Source organism: Platichthys flesus, chromosome 7 (genome assembly GCF_949316205.1).
Source record: "Platichthys flesus chromosome 7, fPlaFle2.1, whole genome shotgun sequence".
Taxonomy (NCBI): domain Eukaryota; kingdom Metazoa; phylum Chordata; class Actinopteri; order Pleuronectiformes; family Pleuronectidae; genus Platichthys; species Platichthys flesus.
Genome location: NC_084951.1, coordinates 21977203 through 21991271, shown reverse-complemented (window position 1 = coordinate 21991271; position 14069 = coordinate 21977203). Strand labels below are relative to the sequence as shown.

Genomic DNA, 14069 nt, shown 5'->3' with positions numbered 1-14069 from the left:
TGTCTGTGTGTGTGTGTGTGAATGCATATTGTATGTCAAAGCTCTGGAAAAACACTGCTTAAAATTTACAGTCGATTGTGTTACGCTGTTAATCTTTAAATCCTAACCGTAGTTTCTGGCTTGAGGCATGTTTGAAAGATGTGAGTGTGTCAGCCTCACTGTGTGTGTGTTTGTGTGTGTATGTGTATGTGTATGTGTGTGTGTGTTTGTGTGTGTGTTTGTGTGTGTGCGTGTGCGTGCGACTCAGAGTAAAACAGGCACGAGAGTTGACAACCCTACAGACTGTAAAGATAAAGTGATCCGACGCTCCAGATTGAAACATAAATAACAAGATGAAAAGAGGGATTCTTTGAGTTTCTGTCATGATGAATAATAATTACCACGGAGACTCGGCACAAAGGAAGCTGACAGTGAGACGGGTACTCTGTCGTGATTAATACTCCCTCCATTGAAAAACACTTGCTCACCTGGCTGCTCTTGGTCTTATCCTGGAAGACAGACGGTGTAAGGAGAAAGGACCCGGGCTTGCTCTTCAGGTGAATTGATATTGTTCTCACATAATATAAATCAATGGAGGGCTCGGAGGGCTCCCGCGTCATTAAACGGGGCTTTGTGGAAACTTAGCAGAGGAGCGAGCAACTGCACGACTGTCCCAGGTGCTGCAGAGAAATGGAGTGCACCCCCGTGGAAGATGTTGACTTTCCTTCAACACGTCTGAACAGGCAAACATTTGATCCTCAGAAATGTTTGCTATTAATAAAAGTGATATACTTCAACCAAACGACAGCACCAAAAAAAAAAAATGCAGCTGCACAAAAGAGATCGGTTACATGGAAAAACTTTATAAATATACTCAGATTTAGCGGTGCTGATCCTCATCCCAGCCGCTTCACACTCGGCCGCCAGCCGATCCAGTGATTGCTGAAGGTCACAAGCCGATGATCCAATGAGGACCATATCATCCACAAAAAGCAGTGACGAGATCCTCAGACCACCGAACTGCAACCCCTCCCCACCACGACTACGCCTCGATATCCTGTCCATGTATATCACAAACAGGATTGGTGACAAGGCGCAGCCCTGGCGGAGACCAGCACCCACTGAGAACGAAACTGACTGGCTGCCGAGGACCCTAACACAGCTCTCGCTTTGGGAGTACAGAGATTGGATGGCCCTGAGGAGAGACCCCCTTACCCCATAGTCCCGCAGCACCTCCCACAGTTTCTCCCGGGGGACCCGGTCATACGCCTTCTCCAGATCCACAAAACACAAGTGGACCGGATGGGCATACTCCCAGGCCCCCTCTAGGATCCTTGCGAGAGTGAAGAGCTGGTCCGTAGTTCCACGTCCGGGGCGAAAACCGCATTGTTCCTCTTCAATCTGAGGTTCGACGATCGGCCGAACCCTCCTTTCCAGCACCTTGGAGTAGACTTTACCAGGGAGGCTGAGAAGTGTGATGCCCCGGTAATTGGTACACACTCTCTGGTCCCCCTTTTTGAACAGGGGAACCACCACCCCGGTTTGCCACTCCTTTGGCACTGTACCCGACTCCTACGCGATGTTGAATAGGCGTGTCAACCATGACAGCCCCTCAACACACAGAGCCTTTAGCATTTCTGGCTGGATCTCATCAATCCCTGGGGCTTTGCCACTGCGGAGATGTTTGACTACCTCAGTGACCTCCACCAGGGAAATTGACGACGAAACACCATCAACCTCGAGCTCTGCCTCCAACATAGAGGGCGTGTTATTCGGATTCAGGAGTTCCTCAAAGTGTTCCTTCCAACGTCCGACGACCTCCTCAGTTGAGGTCAACAGAGTCCCATCCTTACTGTACACAGCTTGGATGGTTCCCCGTTTCCCCCTCCTGAGGTGCCGGATAGTCTTCCAGAAACACTTTGGTGCCGACCGAAAGTCCTTCTCTATGGCCTCTCCGAACTTCTCCCACACCCGCTGCTTAGCCTCCGACAAGGCAGCAGCTGCAGCCCTTCGGGCCTGTCGGTACCCTGCTACCGAGTCCGGAGTCCTCCAGGATATCATATCCAGGAAGGCCTCTTTCTTCAATCGGACGGCTTCCCTGACCACCGGTGTCCACCACGGTGTCCGAGGGTTACCGCCCCTTGAGAAGCCTAAGACCCTGAGGCCACAGCTAGCCACCGCAGCTTCAGCAATGGAGGCTTTGAACACCGCCCACTCTGGCTCAATGCCCCCAACCTCCACAGGAATGCCAGAAAAACTCCGCCGGAGGTTTGAGTTGAAGATACCTAGGACAGGGGGCCTCCTCCAGACGTTCCCACTTCACCCGCACTACTCGTTTGGGCTTACCATGTCTATCCGGAAATTTCCCCCATTCCCTGATCCAACTCACAACCAGATGGTGGTCGGTTGACAGTTCCGCACCTCTCTTTACCCGAGTGTCCAAAACATGTGGCCTCAGATCAGATGACACAATCACAAAATCGATCATTGATCTTCGGCCTAGGGTACTCTGGTACCAGGTACACTTATGAGCACCCTTATGTTCGAACATGGTGTTTGTTATGGATAATCCATGACTAGCACAGAAGTCAAATAACAAACGACCGCTCGGGTTTAGATCAGGGAGGCCGTTCCTCCCCACCACGCCTCTCCAGGTGTCTCCATCGTTGCCCACGTGGGCGTTGAAGTCACCCAGCAGAACTACGGAGTCCCCTACTGGAGCCCCATACAGGACTCCATTCAGGGTCTCCAAGAAGGCCGAGTACTCTGAGCTGCTGTTTGGTGCATACGCACAAACAACAGTCAGAGTTTTCCCCCCTACAACCCTTAGGCGCAGGGAGGCGACCCTCTCGTCTACCGGGGTAAACTCCAACACTGCGGCGCTCAGCCGGGGATTTATGAGTATCCCCACACCTGCCCGGCGCCTCAAGCCCTCGGCAACTCCGGAGAAGAATAGAGTCCAACCCTTGTCCAGGAGTACGGTACCAGAGCTGAGACTGTGCGTGGAGGTAAGCCCCACCAGCGCTCCACCTCCCTCACAAGCTCCGGTTCCTTTCCCCACAGCGAGGTGACGTTCCACGTCCCCAGAGCCAGCTTCTGCCGCCCGGGTCCGGTCCGTCGAGACCCCTGACCTTCGCTGCCACCCATGTGGCTGCGCACCCGACCCCAACGGGTCTTCCCACAGGAGGTGGGCCCATGGTATCAAGAGAGGGGGGGTGCCACGTAGTTTGTTTGGGCTATGCCCGACCGGGCTCCGTGGCAAACCGGGCCACAAGGCGCTCGCCATCGAGCCCTCCGTCTGGGCCTAGCTCCAGACGGGGGCCCCGGGCTTCCTCCGGGCCGGGTCACATCTCCTCTCCTTCCGTTATTCATTGAGGTTTTTTGAACCATTCTTAGTCTGGCCCCTCACCTGAGACCACTCTGCCATGAGAGACCCTACCAGGAGCACAAGGCTCCAGACAACACAGCCCTCAGGTTCATAGGGACACGAAAACCTCTCCACCACGATAAGGTGACGGAGATTTCCAAGTATTTGAAATAAATCATTACTACAGGTTGCAGATTTGGCAGGCCGAGCAAAGTCAGGTTTCCACCACAGGACCTGCAGGCAGTTCTTAGATCTGTCAGGGTCAAAGACGCATCTATAATGAGGAAGAGATTTCTCCAAATAACCTGCAAACAAGTCCCAATTCATAGATTATATTAGAACGAGACAAAGCCATCATCACCAGGCCTTCTGGATTATCGTGCTCTGGACTAGACGGATCATACGTGACATTGTCGTGTTCTGCCGAGAGCGAAGCAGCTTTTCAGGAGAACAGCGAGATTAGATCTGAGCAGCACGCTGGTGGAAATGTCATGGTTTGGTTTGGGGTCGTTTGGCCGTCTGAAGAATGCTGAGTCATATCAAAGAGCGTTTGAAGATAATGTGAGGCCAAATGTTGAAGTGGAACAGGAAGTGGAGCCTTTCAACAGCCCCGTGTTGAGGTTCAAAATCGATTGTAATCAGATTTTCGGTGTGTTCTTTGGACACGTTGTGCACATGTCTCCTGTTTGCGTGCTTAACACAGACTCAGACACTTTTTAGTACTTTTTAAGTTACACTGGGGAAATGGGGATGGATATCCTTCTTTTTTGTTCTTTATTTTCTGTCAATGTGCTTACACTTAAGTGTTGCATGTTACTTATTATTACTTACCGATGCCTATTTTTGACAAATTTCCCAATTGTGGGAATAATGCAATTATTTTAACTTCCCAAAGGCGGATGAAAACATCTGCAATTGTACTTATGTTTTTAAAAATAAGATTTGTGTTTATTACTTCTTCATCAATTATTGTAGCTGTAGCATATTTGCCTGCAAACGTTATAATTCAGCTCAAAAACTCATCAGAGCCTGAGTTCAGTCTCACAGAGCCGACGACCTGGCTGCACAGACTCATTCTTATTAAGCCAAACCTTGATTCAGGCCCTTAGCAGCTTTTTCACACAGTCATCGAGTGTCAGAGGAACATCTGCAAACCTTTTAGTGAAATGTTAAACTGAGCAGGACGCCGCTTACTGGACCCTGCGTCTAACGTGTGACCTCGCAGCTCTGTGCTCCTCCTGGAGAGGTCCCAGCGTTAATAACCTGCGATCGGGAGGTTTCCACTGCGTCTGCCCAAAGGTGTTGTCATGGCCGTATTAGATTCAGTTTTGGTGATACACATTTTCCAGAGGTTTTTTTTTGTGAACGCTGCCCCGTCATTGTCCTGCTTCCCCACGCAGCAGCAGCAGCAGCATTAGCAGACGACTGCGTGTCCTCCAGGAACAGGCAGATGTAGTCAATGTGCTAAGCTCAGGGGTTTAGATCGCAGGTCATTTCCCAGTGGGATCAGCCGGCTCCTGCAGAGGGTTTGTGATAAGAGTGGATACTGGAAGCTATGTAAACCTTGTTAAGCTGCCCTTCCCCTGGGTGGGGGGGTAATCCCAAACACCTGGGCTAGTTAACTGGGATTTGGTGGGATTAGGGGCTCCATGAGGCAAACCTGATCGTACTCTGTCTTGTTAAATCCCTTCTCATTCTTACAGTTTCACACTCCCCAGCAGTGACACAGCAGTTCACTTTCATACTATTTTATCTCGGCCCACATCAGACATTCAGGGCGAGCAGCCGTAGAATTCAATGGAAGTAGGTTTTGGTTATTCCCTGGTTTGAAATTCTTCTTTGAACTTCTGGATGCATATTATAGTGATGGTTTGGAATCGGTGCTGCTGGAGAAAATGTGTCTTATTGCAGTTTTATTGCTTTTCAACACGGTGTCACGGGGTCAGGCCGCCGGTCGGTCCCCTACTTTGCCCCCGACTGAAATATCTCAACAAGTATTTCATGAATGACTCGACCGTGACATTTTCTACAGACGCTCACGCTGTCCACAGGATGAATGTTATTGCCTTTTGCGATCCCCTGACTTTTCACGCACTGATACAAACATGTTCTGTCTTATTGAAACGTCTGAACACATATCTCATGGATTGCCATGAAATTCAATACATACACTTGCTGTCCGGTCCCCCCCTTTTTGTGAGAATTGAATTTTTGCTCTCGTGGCACCGTCAGAATTTCAATTGGTCCCAATGTGTTTTGACCAGATACTGAAAATGAATGAGCCTCAGTTCCACTTGGTTTTTAATGCATTTTTTTTTTACCATGTTTTTAATCTTGCTTTAATTTTAGTCCAAACAAAAGCTTTTTACTCAAAAGCCAATTCCGGGGACTTTATAGTTTTTTTAATAATTGTTTTTGGACAGTGTTTCATTTATTAAAATGAGTGGAGAGATCACAGAAGATGAAGGTTCAACAAAGGTTCATGATCGACGTCTTTTTGTTTGAAATTTGTTTCCCTTTATGTTTTATTCAGACTTTATCGATATTTTTCCGGCAATTTAACCAAATCTATCCTCAACACGATTCATATTCATGCTCATATAAAAAATCTTACTTTGAGAAAATCAGTAAAATGTGACACCAGCGTGAAGACAGTTCCAGCTTTTCTTAACCCCCCCCCCTTCCTCTCCCCTTCTCTGTAGATGTGGACGAGTGTGCAGAGGCGCTTGACAACTGCAGCATCGATGCCATCTGCCAGAACACCCTGAAGTCATACAAATGTATCTGCAAGTCGGGCTATAAAGGGGACGGCAAACATTGTGAAGGTAAAAGAGTGACGGGTTTAATACGCTCGTTTTTCCTCCAGTGGTTGGAGGCACAAACGTGTGCTCCCTTCTGTCGGGGTCAGAGCAGGATCTTTTTTTTTTTTTACCGTACGCTGATGTAAAACCACATTTCTCGTGTCGATTTTCCATATCTCTGTGAACGTGAGCCCCGGGGCCGGTGACAGGCGCGATAACAGCCCGTGTCTCACTCAACACAACTTATTAGCTCTCAGACTCTCCTGAAGAGGGAGCGAGTGGCGGACGGAGGAAGGGGAAAGCCAGGTGCAGAATGCTCCTTTGTGACAAGATGAAATGAAGCAGTAAATTTCCTGCACATGTTAGAGGAGAGAATTAAGATAGCGGCTGAAGCGGCAGTCAGAGGTGCTGCCAAGCAGTCGGGGATATTTCCACAGCCAGAGGCAGGCCCTCGCAGACTGTCAGACACAAAGCTGTTTTTCTTGCCTCGTTCAATGGGCTCAAAACCTCCGGATCATTATATCCCACAATTTTTATTAGTGTTATTACAAAACCATATTTCTCAATGTCATTTTCTTCCCCTCACCATTATTATTCTTTCATTTACTTGACCGAGTGTTTTTCATGGCCTTTTGCCTGTAGGTTATAAAAAGCTTTTGCTTTATTGAGTCTTTTATCAAATATATGCACGGCGTGGTTTCCATTGGGCTGAAGGTTAGCTGATGGCTCCTGGAGCCTGATATGCTTGTTGAAAAATTTCAAAAGCAGCGCTGATAAAAAGAGAAAGAAACACAAAAGTATTTAAGTAAGTAGTGAAAAGGTTTTAGAAGCAGACTGTCAAATTAAACCTTCCCAAAAGGTCTCTTTGCTGCAGACTGACACCTTCTTGTATTAATTATTGGCAGGAAAGGAAAAAGTCTAATTTCCAGGTTGTGAGGAGGTTCTGATCACATCTAAAGGAATTTTTGAAAGTCACTTCATTTGTTTTATTATTCTTTTTTTGTATTCAGGATTTTGTATTGATTTTAATACATTTTCTATCCATAGGTTTCAGGTGAAAGTACTTTTCACACTTTTCAAAAGTAAAAAAAGAAGTAATTTTAAACAACAGGGATATTGATGCACAAGTCTGATATAATCTATTTATCCAATAACCTTAGTATTAAAATCTCGATTATTCTTTCTGTATAAATCTTCCACTTATTGACAAATCCACATCTCTTCTGTGGATATAAGGTGGACATAGAAAAGCAGTGAATTAAAAACCTATTCAAAGCTGCTGGAGGCGAAACACGTTTGCATTCACACGGTGGGTGTTTCTGCTCCAGTGTTGTCGAGCAGTGACGGCTGTGCGCTGTGATGGAGGAGTGACAGAGTTGTGTGGGAAGCAGCTGAGAGGCCGGAGCTGCACAGTGTGTTGCTTTTGTTGCGTTCCCGTCCCTTCTGCTGTCAAGTCCAATCAAGCCCCCGAGTGAGACGGGCTCAGAAAGGAGCCCAGCAGCCGGGATCCGCGGCCCTAAATGGGCCAGTAAGTGCTGAGTGGAAGTGCACTGTGTTCTCAATCCACCTTGTCTGGGTCTCCTCAGCGTGGGCCCTCTCACCCGTCATCATAACCGTAACAGACAACTCCACTCAGGCTGTCATAGCGATCTGCAGCCTCTCTTTATCTTTCTGCCTCTGCTCCTTCTTTTGTGCGTCGCTTTCCCTCAGTGACCGGGACGGAGGAACTTTAGGGAAACATTGATTTATCCGTCTGATGCCTGTTATTAAGTATTGGCTGCCGGTCCGTCTGTAATGTCAGCAACGCCAATACTGTCCGTGCTAATTTCAGGGAAATTCCTCTCTGATAGCTCATATCAAACAAACTACTCCTTTCCTTTTTATTTTTAATTATCCAAATATGTGTTTTATATAAATAATTGATATGATTTATTGGATACAGTCTGTTTTAGATGCTTTAACATTCTGCCAGTTTTAACATAAAAAAAGAATGTCTTGGCATGAGACCACTCAGATATTGGACTGTAAAATGTGTCATAAGAACTTGCCTATCATCATTATTAGACATTAAAGACAAAGCAATTATTGTCATACTCTTCAGTAACAGCTGAACCTACAGTTGGGGTTTTCCAATATGACTGCTCCCACATCCCAAAGTCCTGCATGAATCCGGATTGTTTCAAGTTGTCAACACAATCCTTGTGTATCTTCTCTCTGCAGATGTGGACGAGTGTGCGACCGAATACAACGGCGGCTGTGTGCACGAGTGCATCAACATCCCTGGGAATTACAGGTGCACATGCTATGATGGCTTTCGCTTGGCACATGACGGGCACAATTGTCTCGGTGAGTATGTGATGTGCGGCCGTAGAATAAGTGTGTGTGTTTGTGTGTGTGTGTGTGTGTGAGAGAGAGAGAGAGGCTGTTTTCTCCCCCTCACATGTTCTGCAGCTGGGTTAATTATGCAGGAACGAGTTGATATATAAAGGTTTTTTTTTTGTCAGAAGAACCAAAACATTAAACTGAAAGTGTCAAAATTCAAACTCCACCTGACGTCACCCATGTGGTTGCATAAACTCTCCCCTCTGCACGTCTCATGTCACATCAGGGACGGTAATGTGTGTTCCAGGGCTGAACTGAGCTCTTATTAGGCCGCGGTTTCACATATTAGCCGTTTCCTCGTCTCCGGTTGCAGGTAGTCTCCGGTGTGTTTTTGTTAAGGGTGAAAAAAGAGAGGTTGAGGGTAATAAATCTGAAGACAGAGGGGTGAATTTATGAAGAGCTTGACCCTGAGCTGTGAGCTCCGAGTGAGCCGTCAGCCGAGCGTACTTTCCCATGGTTTAATATTTCACCAGTGTGCCGTTGATATCGCTTCACAGAGAACCTGTTACACTTAAAAAGGAGATGAAATGAAGGGAACAAAAACAGGGCTCTTCCTGAAGGCCGGGAGCTGCTAAACATAGACCTCATCCACCCCCACCAGCCTATTCTGTCCATCTCGCTGCTTGTCCCCCATCCACCCACCTTCCATTCCTTTTGTTATGATTCCCGCACCCCCCCAAGTCAGACCCTGCTGCTCCTCAGAAACCGTCTTCCTCTCGGTTACAGCCTCAGCATAATGCGGTTCACTTACGCTGCCTTCACACATGCACTGACCTCCGGAGGAGTTGTGAACGTCTGAGGGAGAGCCTCCGAATTATCTTTGGACCTTCTCTGGCTTTCTCACGAAGAAGACACGACCAAGATGTCCGGAGAGTCTGTGGTGATAAGAGCTGAAACCAGTGTCCGTGTGTTGTCAAGATGATCACGTGATCTCTGCAATGGAAGGAATACGTTACATCCTCTGACTGCTGCACCACCCCTCACCTTAATGCTGCAGAGAATTTGTTGCTTTTGTCGCGTCCGTGCAGAAAACCCGCGTTGTGCATGTGTGAAAGGCAAACTGCGGTAAAGCCCAGACCCGATTCTCCTCCCTATCCACAGGTCATGTCTGAAAACGGTTTTAGATCCTGAGAGCTGGCGAAACCCATGCTCGCTGCTGAGAGTTTGTTGCAGAGAACAGCCACAGCGGATTTCACATTCAGTTGAAGTGATGACAGAAAAACTTGTCAGCACTTAACAATGCGCCACTGTGAAAAGAGCCTTCACACGCACAAGGCAACACAATCATATCCATCCCTCAGTCGATCGCTGAGCTGAATGTAACGCTGGGATTAAGCGACACTGGAATGGAAAACACACGTCTTCAGATCGATAATAAACCTGCTCTGACTTGACGATGCTCCGGCTTTCTCTTTCTTTGTCCTCTTCTGAAACGTCTCTCTCTTCATCCCTCCTCTCCCTCCTGCTCTTGTGTCAGGGTAAAGCAGGGAGCTATTTTCCAAACCATTTAGCAATGGCGCTCGGCTGTGCGCGGATCATTTGCTTCACCGTGGATCGGCTCCTGCCTTGCGTGCAGGTGTGTAATCGCAACGTATCGTTGTGTGGCTGCCGCTGGTGCATCAAAGTGTTGCCTCCATTGATCGCTTCGAAATCATTTGTCATTGTGAAGCAGAGTTTTGTTTTTTGGTGTTCTGCTCTGTGCGCGAGGGCCCAGACGTCCCTGGAAGGTTTCTCCTGTGAAGTAACCATCCAATTATTTATTCAATGATAAAATACGTGTTTCATTCCAGCGCAGCAGATGGGGCCGGATGCTAAACGATATACAGTACATGCAGCTGTCAACTACAAATCCTACAGTCCCCAAAAGACTCTAAAGACTTAATTTTCTTGAGAATTTAACTTATTCTAATGCCCCCGCTCTGCTCAGCTAAGGAAATAATCCCCAGCACAAACACAAGAGAGCAGAGGAAGAGGTAGAGCCGGGGTTTAATGTTAAGGCCCCAGCTTCCTCTTCCAGGTTTAAGCTTCTTTTTGGCCCCTGAGAGAAAGATTATTCCCCTCGGTCCTGGAGTGCAGAGCCTAAGCGGCTGGTTCCCAGACAAGGTCAAACCCTCAGAGCCCTTAAAGACCAGATGTGCCCGGGGCTGCAGAGAAGGAGACATTCACCTGATCCTCCAAAGGTCACTCTGAGTTTAGAGCCTGAGAATCTTTGAGGTGGTTTTCTTCAGATTCACCCCGTGTTGTTTTCCCACTAAGCTCCAGTTATTTTGTTTTATTTCCTCGGCTCTTCAGGTTGATATCGGAGTATAAATTCTCAGCGGTGGAACGAGACTTGCAGCTCTCGGCCCCCCGAGGTCTCTCTGTGGCCGGTGGGCACCCTGCATCGAGCGGCTGTCAGCTCATAGGACACAAGCTCGGCCGGCGCACACGCATCCACACGCTTCCCCGTCCGTGTCGCCTGTGTTTGCTCGCTGTCGCGCGTGCCGCCCGGCTCCTTGTAATTGGGTGTGTTGGCAGCATAATGACATTGGGCGGTGGCAGGAGGCGGCAGAGCGTGAAGCAGAACGCTGCCTCGTGCGCCTCACTGGGGATGCTCCGGCTTCTGAGGTCTCTCCCCCCCCCCCCCCCCCCCCCCCCGTCTGCCCTGAAAACCCCACCACAATGTCAGGGAGCCAGCAAGGTGGAAGCGATGCAATATCACAGCACACTGCTCCTGTCTGCGCCGAGTGAGATGTCACTCACTGTATAATTGACCTCACCGGGGGGCTTTTGTGCCCTCGCCAAGCTCACACGTACGAGAGGAAGTGAGGCATATGAGAAGTTGATTACATCTTTTATAACTGTCATTAGTGTTATCTTGAGGGCGAGGGTGGGACGGCGTTTAATCACCGCACTTCTTTCATGGCCAGGCTGTAAAGGGGTTTTTTCTCGAGTCTTAGGAAAAACAGAGGAATCAATGTCAATTTAATCCAAAACACACATCCTCTTTACAATGAAAACCAGATGCAGGAAGGCTATTAGCTCCCCACTGCAGCACCGCCGTCCCCACATTTATGACCTACGTGTTTTGGTTGAGGTCCGACCGAAAACCCAAATGCCCGCTTATCATTACTAGTTCGTTAAACTCTCTCAAGTAGCTTGATATCATTAGCATCTGCGCAAATACTCCCCCCCGTCCTCGTGACCACAAATCACAACAGGGCACCTCTATCTGGAGAAACGCAGATATTTTCCCCTTTATACACATAAAGTGGAAATGCCACAATAACACACAGCCTTAATGGGACTCACTGGGAGAGACAAAGGCCGGCTCCAAATGGACTGGACAGATGTTCCACCACGCTGCAAAAGATGAGCTTCTGTCATTTAAACGATAACTTTACCTTATTTCATTCATCACATGTTGCAGTAACCAGGGAACTGATTTTGGGGCTCAGGACACACACACACACACACACACACACACACACACACACACACACACACACACACACACACACACAGCGCAACAGACCATGTTTCTTTGATTCCTATTGACCAACAGTGATTTGGTTTGTATTGATTCAGCAGAGCTCAATTCCCCATGCAATTTATAGGGAAATGAATGCCCTTTTACTTTCACCTTCCCCAAAGACCTAACTTGATCTATAAAACACAAAAGCAATGTCACTGCAGCTTCGAAATGGGCTTTAGAAGAACGGCTATGAAGAGACCAGAAAGTCTTTTGTCTTTTGCTAATATCTCCAATTGTGGAGCGATGGTGTTTTAACAGAGAATCACTTGGAGAGAGTCCCTCGGACGGTTTGATGATGGATGAATCTTTACCATCAGACGTGTGGCCTCTCCAAGGCGTCGCCCTCGGAGCCTGTGTCCCCGCCTCTCGTAGTCCTTTGGGGTCTTGTTGCCACGTTGGCTAATCAAACAGGAGGTTTCAGACTGATTTATTATTGACCAGGGTTCTGATGGGGGGGGGGGGGGGGGGGGAATTGGCCATCAAAGAGCGTCACGCGGATTTGGCTCTGCAGCCTTTTAAAAGCATTCCTTTTTAAAGGTGTGGAGGCGGCGGTGATAACCTCTGCACCCCCCCCGCTCCAGTCGGAAAAGATCCTGATCCCAGTCTGCATGAGGAGCCTTCAACCTCCACCTCTGACTCCCGAACATGCAGGATTTAGTCGGGACAATGACGATCAGCTCCTCTCGTGTTACAGCCAGAGGGGGCTCAGGGGTCGCACAGACAATCCTCACCTCCCTTCATGCAGATGAAAACATGCACGGATCGGGTTTGGACTCGGGCGTCTCTCCACAGGTCAGGAGAGAGTGATGGGTTCAGGGATGGGATTCGAGATCAGCACGTTCGCCGTCTCCTGAGCGCTGTCTCACTCGCTCCCTCCTCTCGGGATTCTTCAGTCCCGTGCACCATGAAATGAACAATTCCAGCTGCGCCCACTGGCAGGGCTCCGGGGGGAAACTGAAGCCTGAGATTGCGTTCGGGGGATGTAGGCATGCAGCAGACTGGGAGCCATCAGACGTCAGCACTGGGCCTCTCGTCTGCTTGGCATAGGGCGGTCCACCCCGAACACTTATCCTGGGGTTTTTTGTTTTTAAAATACTTCCAGACTTGTTTTGGAGGAACAGAGAAATGCCATTTAGCATGATCTTAGCTCATAGCTTTTTCTTTTAGGAAAGAACTCAGCGACAGATTGGACTCTGAGTCTGTGCTTATTTACCAAAGTGGTTACCTGGGAGACGGGCCTGGAGACAAAAAAAAAGCCAGAGTTCCATCAAAGTGAAATGAGCTTTGTTTATGTAAAAGCATAAAAATCCAACAGTGCTGCTGGTGTAAGACTAAAACGCTACAGACCTTCTCAGCAGATGTGATTCTGTTCTATTAGACGCTGTGATTCAGGCCGACAGGAAGTACAGGAGCTAATAAATCTAATAAATCTAATAAATCGACACTCAAGTGTTTTAATAGCAGCTTTCAGCCTGTGACACTCTCCCACACGATTTAAGAGAGTGTGTGTCTTCTGCAGGGGAAAGCTCAGGACATCTTGCAGCACATTATTTTAAAACAAGCTCCTCTGACAGTTTAACACCAGTCCAGTTTCAGCTCCCCTCTCCTGCAGGTTCAGGGTTCAAACCCGAGCGCCGTCCTCTCTGTTCAGTGGTGTGAAAAAAAAAAAACCTGCTCCGTCACCGAACTCCAGAGGCGACGGCGAGGGAGAGGAAATGGTGCAATCCTGTTTAAAATCAGAGGGGATCTTGTTCTAATTGAAGCTGGCTGTGTATGTGCCACTCCTCACTCGCTGATGCTGAGAGAAGCCGAGTTAGTGCCTGTTCTCCCCCCCCCTCCAGCCGCTCTGCTCCCTGTCACTGCACATGGCTCCGATTTGCTGCCTTATTAAAGACTGTGCGCCTCCTCGACTCCTGTAAATTAAATGCCCAAAGAGGCCGGAGTCCGTCCGCTGGCTTCCCCGTCTCCGGGCCGTCCAGACGACAGAGGCCTTTCTGTCTGAATCACACAGAGACCGAGCAGTGGG

The 14069-nt window shown here is 48.4% G+C and overlaps 1 protein-coding gene across 2 annotated transcripts in view; it reads left to right on the top strand.

Annotated features, from left to right (window-relative positions):
• Positions 1-14069, top strand: part of scube3 (signal peptide, CUB domain, EGF-like 3) — a 73277-nt gene that overhangs the window by 14730 nt on the left and 44478 nt on the right. For both annotated transcript variants that reach the window (XM_062391576.1, XM_062391575.1), the window contains exons 2-3: positions 6049-6171; positions 8368-8493. In XM_062391576.1, the coding sequence (XP_062247560.1) occupies positions 6049-6171; positions 8368-8493 (249 nt within the window). The remainder of the gene's footprint in view (positions 1-6048; positions 6172-8367; positions 8494-14069) is intronic.